This window comes from Haliotis rubra, unplaced genomic scaffold (genome assembly GCF_003918875.1).
Source record: "Haliotis rubra isolate DU_JTF1 unplaced genomic scaffold, ASM391887v1 Scf257, whole genome shotgun sequence".
NCBI lineage: Eukaryota > Metazoa > Mollusca > Gastropoda > Lepetellida > Haliotidae > Haliotis > Haliotis rubra.
In genome coordinates, this window is record NW_025766636.1 from 1,293,343 (window position 1) to 1,305,801 (window position 12,459).

Here is a 12,459-nt window from a genome sequence, read left to right on the forward strand (position 1 = left end):
TGTGTCATGGCATACATGTGGTGTTCTTTGAGTCATGGCATACATGACGTGTTGTGTCATGGCATACATGTATTGTTCTTTGTGTCATGGCATGCATGTGGTGTTTTTGTGTCATGGCATACATGTGGTGTTCTTTGTGTCATGGCACACATGAGGTGTTTTTGTGTCATGGCATACATGTGGTGTTCTGTGTGTCATGGCATACATGACGTGTTCTTTGTGTCATGGCATACATGACGTGTTCTTTGAGTCATGGCATACATGACGTGTTCTTTGTGTCATGGCATACATGTATTGTTCTTTGTGTCATGGTATAAGAAAACTGACTGATGCATGAAAAGAAGTTTTTATTTCGGTTTTTGTTCTTCATGCATGTACATCATGCATTTTAATAATACTACAAACTCAGGGAAGAGAAAGCCTTCAAAATAACCTACAGACATAAGCCTTGTGAAGCTAACAATATGGTCGTGAGATAGCCCAGTGAGATAGTCTCAAATGAGAAAACTTGTCACACACATAAGTTCTTGGACAGCACATCAGCTTAATGTGTGGTGCGCTGTTCAACAATAATGCTGACGTAACAACAAACATTAAGCTGCTGAAATAACCCCTGACTTGCAGGTCTTTGAATGGCATTGAGATGTGATACACAGAAGGAAGAGACTTTTTATGGATGTCACCTGATGAAGAAGTAAGAACCTCGTTAGGATGAGAAAGCCACAATAACTCCAGTGGCGCCCAGTGGCTGCAAGAGCTGTATGATCCCCAGGGAGTTGAGATTGATAATACGATGTGCCGTTGAGATTAACATCCAATGATCGAGGGGAAAATACCAGTGCCTTGAGCATGCACTAGTTGCCTGGATATGTGTGCTATATAAATATCCTATAATAATAACAATAAACAGTAAGGATAACATAACAAGGTATGGTATGGATGTACAACTTCTTTAATATTTACAGCACAACGTTTCTGGGCTGCTTCTTACCCCTTCATCAGGTGAATGACAGAATATGGTACGAGCAAAATATAGTGTGTACAGGAAGCCAGTGAGATAGTATTACCGATTGAGATGTACAGAGATAAAGTGATGTGTTTTGATTGAGATACAGAGATTAAGTGGTATGTTTATGCAATGGATGTATAGAATGTTTATACAATGAAAAGGATTGGTTATACATGATAGGATTGATTGGAAGCCACTTATGAAAACAATGATAGGATGACTGGAAGCCACTTATGAAAACAATGATACGAAAACATATATGAAAACACACATCAAAGCATGTACAGTAATTAAGGGGACATGGGAAAACCTGTACATTGAAAGCTTATTATTCTATGCACCACACATATGTTATATTACATATTGGGATTACACATTGTTTGTAAAGTACAGATTCTACTCACGTCGTCATATGAGCGAAATATTCTCAAGCACGACGTAAAACCCAATTTCACCTCACCTCACAGATTCTAGTACTTTTGTTGGGTTGAGTCGCATCCGGGACAGACACCCCGATCCATACAATCATCCCATCTCACAGACACCCCCCACCCTCACCCCCATCCCTATCCGTGGAATCATCTAACCACAGACACCCCCACCCTCACCCCCATCCCTATCCATGGAATCATCCTAACCGACAGACACCCCCCCCCACCCTCACCCCCATCCATGCAATCATCCCCAGTTTCATGCCTGCCCCACCCATTTCATCCCCATTTCACTCTGTAAAATGATATAAAACATAAATCATGACATCATCATTTTGAAAACATACGACAGAAACAGGACTACCAGATAAATGTGTGGTAGTTAACAAAACATACGTGTGAATACTGACAGTCAGAATGATAGCCATTTACAGGCAGTACGTCAAACCATATCACAAATTGTAGATTAAATATCAGTAAGGTGCAGTCACATCCAACACCTGAACACACTACTGGCAAACAAGGATAAGTTGAGCACCGACCTGATAATTGACCCATATTAGCATGTATGAGTGCCGCCCACTGGCGAATGCGATCGTTAGCGAAGGGGCCCCAGGTTGTCCACGATCAAGTGCAGTGCAATGAGTGAAACAAGGGGCAAGGTGTGTGCAGCTACGCACAAAATCAATTTCATCGTCATGCAATGCATATGCACTAGCCTACATCTGCTCTACCTTTCACAAACCAAATGGGTCTGCTCATTGCCGTGCACTGCCTACTTCTCGTAAACGCGTTCTCTGTGCCGGTCCAACTTATCCTTGTTTGCCAGTTAAATAGGCATTACCACCTACGCCTATAATTTGGTTGGTTGATGTTTAACGCCACACTCAGCAATATTCCAGTTGTATGATGGCGGTCTGTAAATAATCGAGTCTGGACCAGACAATCCAGTGATCAACAGCATAAGCATCGATCTACGCAACTGGGATGACATGTGTCAACCAAGTCAGTGAGCCTGACCACTCGACCCCATTAGTAGCCTCTTACAACAAGCATGGTTTACTGAAGATCAATTCTAACCCGGACCTTCACAGGTATTATGTCTATAGACAAATCTATAGGTCTTAATTATCCTCAATAAAGACTTGATGTATCCCCAATACATCAAAACATCACAACACATATAAACAAACTGCCGTAATCTTAATCTCATGTTGGGTCCAAGATTTCCAAAATGGTGATCTTCCAGACCGTCAGACAGCATAGGGTAAACAGATACTGGTGTAAATATAAAAACCTAACAGCGCAGTTGTTATCATTCATCACCACTCGCCCCTTTCCATAACATATTCGGCTTGTCCCAGAATAACACAAGTTGGTTACGAATGAGTTATTATGCTGAAGTAATATGCATACATATCTGGTAACGTTAAATGTCTTGAAAAGAAAATGTACTTGACAAGGCAAACAGACAAAAGTATATCCAGCCCGACAGTCAATAGTGTATGTGACAAACTGTAAGGTTTATTTACATCAGTCATCTTGACATTTCATTTGGTTGGTTGACATAAGGGAGACAACCCCTCGGACTGAGATGTACAGCTGTTGAATAATAACAGGGTCATGTCTGAGTGAGATTTAAGGCAGCCATTTTCTGATGAGCTAATAACACACTCAACTGGCAAGTAAAATGTCACATCTGTACAAAATAATCATACCAAGGTCACATGTTTATCATATTCATAGAAACTTGGATAAATATTACTGAAGTGATCTCCATGAGATAATTCTTCAGAGATGTTACAAAGTGTCATAAATAGTGCCTGTAATAATATATATGTGTCATACACATAAATACTTTGAATCATAAATAAAGGATACCCAATAAAATAGATAATCTCAAGCAGAACAAGTCAACACTAGTGAGCACTGATCTGAGTATTGCTTAGCCAGGCAAGATGGAAGACGTGCCAGGAAGTGGATGGAACAGAAGTGACTGAACTGTGTATCATACACGTACACAGAACATCACCCTCAAATCACAGACATTTGACAGCCTGATTCATCATTCTTCTAGTCAAGAACATTCATCTATGTCCATGAGCTATCATTGTTAGAAATAATAAGCGATACAGCTTCATTTACAATATACTGAATGATGCAATCAACTGAGCTGGAAGCAGTCACTAATACCTTGTCCATTATGGCAGCCATACCAAATAACTATACACAATAAATATACACATCAAATCATTTAGTGGAGAAAGATTCATAGGTCAAACATTTTAGAGGAAACACCCTTCAGATAGGCATCTGATGAATAGAAAAGATGTACTCAAGTACCCTTAGTTCCATTAAACTGGACTGTTGGATTTTAACAGGAACATGCAAAAACATCAACTGTTTGTCATTTTTCTTTCTACCTCAAGACACTGTACAGCTTCTTTTCCATGGATGCCATGCATGTTAGAGAAACACAGGTATGAGTTATGTACCTTGGTCAACTGCTCGACTTCATCTGAACCTAAGCAGCGCTTGAGTTCATCTGAACCTAACCACCGCTTGAGTTCATCTGAACCTAACCAGTGCTTGAGTTCATCTGAACCTAACCAGCGTTTGAGTTCATCTGAACCTAACCAGCACTTGAGTTCATCTGAACCTAACCAGCGCTGGAGTTCAAAGGAACCCTGTGAGAGCCTTACTCTCAGAGGTCAAGGCCAAGTGAAAAGTGATTCTGACTTTTGGTGCAATTTGACACAATAGACCACATCTAAAGTAAGTATCTCCATTACATCTATCTGAGTTTGGGAAATAGTTGCTGAAGATATAAACACTGTGTAATTGATGATTCAAGTAAGGACATTTATCTGTGCGCCATCTCTAATAAGCCAGTATACATAAACCTGTAAATAAAAACAAGCAAGTAAGAGAATGAAAACATATTTGGTTGATCAAACATCATACTTTGCTCTGGAAGGTTAAGAAAATGTTTAATAGTTTCATAACCATTTCACACAATGAATCGGGTCACTGGCCACCCATAGTGTCAGGAACCCATTCTAACCTGGGACACCCACAGGGGTTAATGCCTGGGACACACACAGGGGTTAATGCTGATGGACATGACTGATGAATCCAGCACTCTCTGGTTGCATGGCACACATCATTGGTGTTCTTATTGGCTCATTTCTCTGAAAACGGAAGCTGGGAAGGTTCTGCTGATAAGTCGCTGCCACTTGCTGCTGTTGCTGGTAGTATTGTTGCTGCTGCTGCCACTGCTGCTGTTGCTGGTAGTATTGTTGCTGCTGCTGCCACTGCTGTTGTTGCTGGTAGTATTGCTGTTGCTGAGCAATCAGATGAATGCTAGGAATTGAGTTTTGAGTTGGCTGTTGTAAAGGCTGGGAAGCAGCATGTCTGATCTGTACTCCCCATGGTCCTTGAGGTCCCTGTGGGTGCAACCGTATGCTGGAAGTCCCTGATGATGTACATCTATGCTGGGGGTTCTGATGATTGCTGGATGGTGTCACTGTACTAATGTGGCTAGGGAAGCTTGGAACTGGCTGGCTCTGTGTTGAATCAGGGGAATACTCACTGGCAAGTAATGGAAGCTGTGCCATTGAAGAACTGAAGATTTGAGCAGATGATTGCTGCTGGACATTATGTCTTAATGCAGGACGTGTCTGCCCACCTCCTCTAGGTTGAGGCTGTGAGTGCCATGTCGCACCTCGCATGGGGTGGGACTGAGTATTCAGTGGGAAATGACTCCTGGGGTAATGCTGAGAGTTCAGTGTGACAGCACTCCCTGGGCAAGGTAGTCTGTAATGGGGCAACTGCTGCTCCAGAACATCACCTGGGGCTGTTTGAAACAACTGAATTGGTTCTACATATGACCTTGCTGATTGGTCCAAGCTGGGATACTGGATGTTCTGTTGGTCAGAAGGGGTGCAGCCCTGTGGGAGTCCGACTGAAGTGCACTGTATTGGCTGAACATAAACAGTTCTAGAATTCTGAACGTTCTGTGCACCTTTGTCAGTCACATCTTTTCCCCCTGTGTCCGATCTCCTTGAGCTGATGTTAGTTCTTTCTTCATTAGTCCTATTGAATGCTCCAAAAAGATGGCGGTCGGGTGGAGGTCGGACTGTTGCAGGAGTATCAGAGTCGAAGTAGGAACTGTTGTGTCTCATCCCTGATGCAAGGTCTTGATGCCCTTCCAAGTGTCCCTCTCCACCGCTGGTTCTTCCCATCACTGATTCTGTCTTTTGTGCTGAGTAGTTTTGATGATTCTCTTCTGTGTCCGCATGCCATTCTGATTTATCTACAGCATCTTGTTTTAGAAGATTTCTATGATCATCTTTTGTCTTCTTTGCCATGGCAAAGGGTCCCGATGAGGTCATGTTGAACTGTTCATGGTCACATCCTTGCACGTCCGAGGCTTCTCTTGGCTGATCTGCCATTAAAGCAAATTTTAAAAGAGTCTGAGATTCTATTCTGTCGTTATCTGAAGGTACATTTGTCCATGATGCTTCAGTTTGTCTACAGGGACTTGGGGCTGTCTGTTCACATGCTGGTGTCTGTTCACTTGGTGCTGTCTGTTCACATGTAGTTTTCTGTTCACATGGTAGTGTATGTTCATATGGTAGTGTCTGTTCAACATGTTGAGAGGGTGACCCTTGAACAAAATCAACCACAGAGGCAGATCCTTTATCTTTGCTGATCATGGCATGAGGTTCATCCTGTTCTGGGATAGATGCCGATTTTCTAAAAGGCGTGGGCATGGCTGTAGGCTGCAGTTCATTGTTTTCAAAACTGTCCACACTACTCTCCGAAAATATGTGCTGCTTACGACTTGGATCTGCATAACCATTGAACTCCCCTAAATCTACACTCCTCCCTTCAAAACCACTGGTATTATTGTCAAGGTTACAAGGTTTTATTGATAAGTCTTTAAAGCGTTCTGGTAGTTTTTCCTTCGGAGAGGGATCACCACACAGATTAACACATCCTTGTGGCTGACACAAAGATGGAGTTGAAGATGCCATAGGCCTGCCGTCACTTGCAACAATGTTGAGAGTTACATTGTCACATCTCTCAGATCTTGCTGGAGACTCCAGGGGCCCAGTTCCAGCAATATCAGGAGTATTGTTCTTCAGCTCACCGGACGATTGATTGGAACCATCGTGCTGGCTTGGTTCAGAAATCACATTCCTTTGCCGCAAAAGTTCATTCAGCGTTATGTGGCCAGGTTTGATATTTCCATCTACCTGTCCGTTTGCTTTAACAGGCTGCTGTGTGTTGTCATCCATAGATTCAGAAAAGGGGTCGGTTTTTGTGTCTTGAACCTCATCATCACGGCCATGGTTAGACGGATCAAGCCAGCAGTCCTCGTCAGTTCCTGTAAAGAATGCATAATGGTTAAAACACAAGTGTAATACACATTTCCACTATATCCCAGTCTCACTGAACATGACATCACATTGCTGCATTTATCATGACAATATGCATGACATGGTGGCCTCCATCACTGAGAATGACACAAACTCAATGTTTCTCATCACATCCACACAAGACAACATTTATCTTTGATTTATTAAGCATTTTACACTACTATTGACTCGATGTATTTAAAATGAGAAGACACAAGGCTGTATTTCTCCATGTATCTTCAAACAAGGTTGGGCTCTTTTGTCAATCAAATAGAAATGTAATTTTCTGATTAAAATTGATATTTTATACTTATCCCGACTCATGCTTAATTGCTTGTCTTCTTCTTCTTGCGAACTATAGTGGAACATTTGAATCCCCTTTTGAAGCTCCCTTAAAAAAAGTGGACGTAAAATCACTCACCCCAGTAATCTCCCTTTCCCCCATCTTTTGACCCCAAAAGTTGGTCACATGATCAGCCATGCTTGTCACTCTCTCCGTATGTTCGAGCCCGACACTTGGATTTGCAGGGAAATCCAGAGTGCCATGAGGGGAGGTTAGGAGGGCTAACCTCATGAGTCAGGATCAGTATAAAATATCAATCTTAATCAGAAAAATACATATTTTTCCTTATCCTGACTCATGCTTAATTGCTTGTAGAATCCGACGGAAACGGTGGTGGGTCAAGCCACTCTGGATTCTCTACTGATTTATGTCCTTATACCCCCTTGGGAACTTCTAATGGCATTTTGTCCTTTCTTCCAGCTTCCTCTGATGAATGTGGGGGACCACAACTTGTCAGATTTATCCTGGAAATCTTCTCCTGACATTCTGTGTGGATTTATGCAACTCCATCTCTTGATGCTTGCATCAAGTGGAGAAGTGACCCTACTTCGTGTACAAGTAAGTCCTTACAAGTACAGGGTTCATCACTCATGCTAGCCTGTCCTAGACGTGCGCATGGACTTTAAAACCATAACTCTGTTGAGTGTTGGCTTTTACAAGTCACGTGACAAAGGGGTGAGATTAATCTCAGCGTCTTTGAGGTATCGTCAATTGTTGTGCTACAACAAGGGCCCAAACTGGTGGATGCCGGAGGCGTCCTCTGTAGCCATGTCTCTGAGGTAGTGGTTGGCAAACACTGTCTCCGATATCCAAAAGCAGCCCTCCATTATTGTTGAGATGGTTTCCGTGCAGAGTTAGTGTGGATGCCAGTGCTCTGACTTCAAAAGGATTGGAGGCTCGTGGAGGATCCTCTTTTCTTCAAGCAAGTCGTGATACGCTCCATGCGTGTAGTTGAAACATTGTTGGGTTTCTGTGTGCTTGCTTGGTGTGTGGATGAATCAGTAAATTTGGCCACTTTGGAAGTTGTAGGATTGGATTTCCTATTTCTTGTATGAGGTTGGGGAACCACTCTCTCGCTGGCCAATAAGGCACGACAAAAATCAGTTGTAACTTGTTCGTCACTTTGATTTTCTGTAATACCTTCGGTATTAACGCTGGTGGAGGGAACGCATAAGCGTTTAGTCCTTCCCAAGATAAGCATCCGCTGCCCATGCCTGAGGATCTGGAACCGGAGAGACGAATGTTGGTAGTTGTTTGTTGAACTTGGTTGCGAACAAATCTACCAGTGGGGATCCTACTGTCCAAATGATGTCCATGAATGCCTCTGGATGTAACATTCATTCCGTCCATGATGGATTCATTGGACGGGATAGGGCGTCTGCTATCACATTTCTGGCTCCGGGAATGTGTGACGCTTTTATGTCGATGTTCAGGTTGTCTACTATGCTGAATAGCTGAAAGCTGAAGTCCAACATGCTCCTTGATCTTGTTGACCCTTGTTTGTTGATGTAAAACGCCACTGTGGAGTTGTCCGTATGGATCATCAGTTGAGCGTTCCTTAGTATGCTGGACCAGTGTAGTAAGGCGTTTATAACTGCTTTCAACTCTAGCATGTTGATGTGTAGTTTTTGTTCCTGATTCAACCACTTCCCCAATGCCACTTTGTTGTTTAAGTGAGCTCCCCATCCTTGAAGGGACGCATCTGCGTAAAGATGAATGTTGGATTCCGGCTCTGCTAAGTAGGTTCCTGCGCAGACATTCGACTTCCGTGTCCACCATAACAGGTATGGTTTCAGTTCGTTCGGTAGCATGAATGGATCCAGACTGTCTAGATGATCGTTCACAAATACTTGTAGTGGGCACAAAAGTAATCTGCCTCTGCGTGTCATGTCTTGTGCTGACATGAGGAGACAGAGTAGACTCTGCCACTCTCGTAGTGGTAACGGAGAGAGTAGTGTTTGTGATATCATCTGTTGTATCTTGATCCAACGGTCCTCCGGTACTAGTAGTCGATTCGTTGAAGTGACGATTCGTATTCCTAGGAATTGTAGATCTTGTGTAGGCTCCAATTCCGATTTGAGATGATTTACTAGCCATCCTAGTTGAGTGAGTAGTTTGATTGTAAACGTCAGTTGCCGTCTGAGTAGATTGGGATCTTGATGAGCTTGAATCCCGTCATCTAGGTAAAACGCACTGCGTAGACCTTGATGATGTAGGTAACTGACGATGGGCTTTGTCACTCGAGTAAACAACCAGGGGGCCGACGATATTCCAAACGGTAGTACCTTCCACTGGTAGTGACGTCCGTTGAATAGGAATCGTAGGTATCTCCTTGAGTCCTAATGTATTGGGATGTGAAGATACGCATCCTGTAGATCTATGCTGGCTAGATAATCTGACGGACGGATAATCTGTCTGAGTTGTGGAAGATGTACCATTTTGAATCTTGCGGGCTTTCTTAGATAATCCTGGTTGAATTTTTTCATGTTGTAAATCAGTCAGAACTTTTCCTTTGAATTTTTCTTTGGAACCAGAAAAATTGGGGAGTAGAAACCGGGTGTGACGATTTTTATTTCTTCCACTGCCTTCTTGTCAAGTAGAGTTGTAATGGCATCGAGTAATTTCTCCTGATCGGTAGCATAGTTGTACATCTGAGGAGTGCTTGTTAAAGGTGGAACCGCTTGCAGTTCTATCTTGTATCCTCTGTGTTGTATCTGAGATACATAATCGTCTTGTAGAATTCCCCTATTCTTCCAGTAAAGTTGTAGGCGTCCACCCACTGGTGAGGGTTGTACGGGAATGGTTGGGGGTGGAAGACTCCAGTCGTTCCGACCCTGTCCATCAACGTCTAAAGTTCCTGGCACCTCTGAATCCTCTGCCTCTTCCGGGGTTACCTCTAGGAGCTCCGGTGGGGCGAGGAAAAGAATCCTTATATCCCTTGGAAGTGCCATATTTCTTGTCTCTAGCTCTCTGAATTCCTGCAAATTTAGATATGCCAGAGTAGCCCTGCGATGTCTGTCTGATAACGCTGGCCAGCGTATCGATGGACTTGATCATCATCACTTCTCTGGACTCCTTCGTAACTTCTTTTGCCACGTCCTCAATTTCTCCTGCGAAGATATTCGTTGCTGCCCATGGAGCTCTGAATAGTGGTTTGGTAAACTTCTCACTCCATTTACAAGATGATAGTAGACCTTGCTTTCTTAGCAGCGTTAATCCCGCCGATGTAGACGCTAAATGTTCTGACATGAACTGTTGGTCTTTCCTTTGGGTCAGTAAAGCTGAGTAGATCATCCGATCTTCTTCAGATGTTGAGTTTGCAAACTTCGCAATTAGGGTTTCGTTGATGGCTCTTGATCTGGTTAAACCAAAGAAGGTACGTCTAGCAGTTGTGTCTAGTTGCGCTAGCTTCTTGTCCTCCACTTTATAAGTCCTGATGTGAGCGTCATTGATGAGTTTATAGTTTTCATCTACTTCTGGGGCCTTCATGAATGGTTCCATGTGGTGTAGTGAAAAGCTCTTGGCATTAAAAGGTGGAATGCTTTGACTTTGATACTTCGTTGCCTTCTTGAAGGCTGAGCTGAGGTTGTCTGGGACGTCCAGTACAGGTTCTATGGGTGGCAGCGTCAGCGTGTCAAAATCGTCGTTAGACATCATGTATGTGTATGCTTCATTATTCTCTTTAGATGGTGATGCAAGCTCTAAACCATTAGCCATCCAGGATTTAATCTCTGTGTCGGAGAAAATGATTCCCCCATCATCTTCAGGTTTCGATGTGTCTCGTTCTGAAGATTGTTGCCGTTGGTCCTGATCTCTAGGTGGAGATCTATCTGTAAGCCTGCGCGAGGGGCACTCGCGAGTGCCTTGCTGGAGATGTGGTAGGTGATCTGTATCTGCATGGCGACGACCATGAAGCCCTCCCCGAAGACCTGCCCGAAGGTGATCTGTCTCTGTGAGCTGTATGCCTTCGTGAAGGTGTATATTCTCTTCTACGTGGCGTTCGCGCAGTCCTCCGATGATTGTCTCTATTGCAGGAGCCTCTTCATAATTGTTGCTTCCTTCGCGAATGCCTTCGCAGGTGCTGTCTCGGCTGTTGTCTCCATGAGTGTCTTCACAAGTGGTTCTTCCGCGAATGCCTTCGCGAGTGCCGTCACGAGTGTTGCTGTCTTCATGAACACTGCTTCCTTCATCCGGATGAGGTGTAGATGATGTACGTCCCCCTTGCAGATTCGTCTGCTTCTCGGCAGTCTTCTCCTGAGCGAACCTCCGTTCCATCAGGTCCATCATCTGCTTGGTAAACTGCTGCATAAAGATGCCCGGGTTGAAGGTCTGCGCTGATAACTGGTGCTGTTGTACAGATGACGCCGCATCTGACAGTGCTGAGGTGTCATCTAAGGACTGCCTGTCCTCTCTGGTATCTGCAGTCTGCGTAGATAGGACGTCTGATTGCATTGATATAGTTGCAGACGTCAGTATAGAGGAAGATATCGTCTTCTTCCTCACCGGTACTTCAGGGATGAGGATCGGCAGCTCATCGTAAACGTCTGCTTCGTCCGATGGGTTGATATCTGCGGCGAAGGACCTCGACTTCTTCGCTGCCCCCACTGACGACTTGACTGTAGACTTGTCTGAAGACGGCTTAGTCTTCACAGCAGACGACGTCCTAGTCTTCTTGGACTGCGACGAGGATTGTTGAGTCGATGACGATCTTTTCCGGAAACCTCATTCCTCTGCTCTGAAGATGCCACCAGCAGCTCACTGGAATGATGTACCTCGACAGACAACAACCCACGATTATTAACGCATTCACCCTGTTGAGACATGACTTGTAATTGTCGCCTCAACTTGTCCTTGGCACGTCTATGAACAGAATATAAATAAATAATTACAAAATTCAATTTGAGATAAATGTTGACAAAGTTTACAGCGGAGGCTGGAAGAACATATAGAAGTGCAGTTAGGACATAAAGAATGCGGATCAGCAGCTGACAACGAAACCTGCAAGAAATGCAAGTCTTCATGAAATGTAAACAAGCTAAATTTGTACGTTTTTCACGTTGTTGACCACATGTTTATGTAGTCAACAACGTGAAAAACGGACAAATTTAGAATAAATTTCAAACCATATTGCTGGTAAATCCTTGCTAAAGCCCTTATACAGCCTAATTTAGTATAAAAGCCTAAAATTCAAAGGATAAATGCCGTATAGGGGACCCAGGCGCTCTCACAACCATCCACTAGAGCGAAGAAGGA

General features: G+C 43.6%; 1 protein-coding gene across 3 annotated transcripts in view; it reads right to left on the bottom strand.

Moving 5' to 3' along the window:
* The window catches only part of LOC124279837, a 35,658-nt gene that overhangs the window by 14,744 nt on the left and 8,455 nt on the right, over positions 1 to 12,459 (bottom strand). The window contains exons 6-7 of one of the 3 annotated variants that reach the window (XR_006899494.1): positions 4,100 to 6,832; positions 2,437 to 3,964 (exon numbers count right to left, since the gene is read on the bottom strand). Coding sequence is in view for 1 of the 3 variants with exons in the window: in XM_046715718.1 (XP_046571674.1) it covers positions 4,548 to 6,832 (2,285 nt within the window). In the remaining 2 variants the exon portion in view is untranslated. Of the gene's footprint in view, positions 1 to 2,436; positions 6,833 to 12,459 lie in introns of those variants that run through there. The other 2 variants (XR_006899495.1, XM_046715718.1) reach the window with 2 other exon arrangements.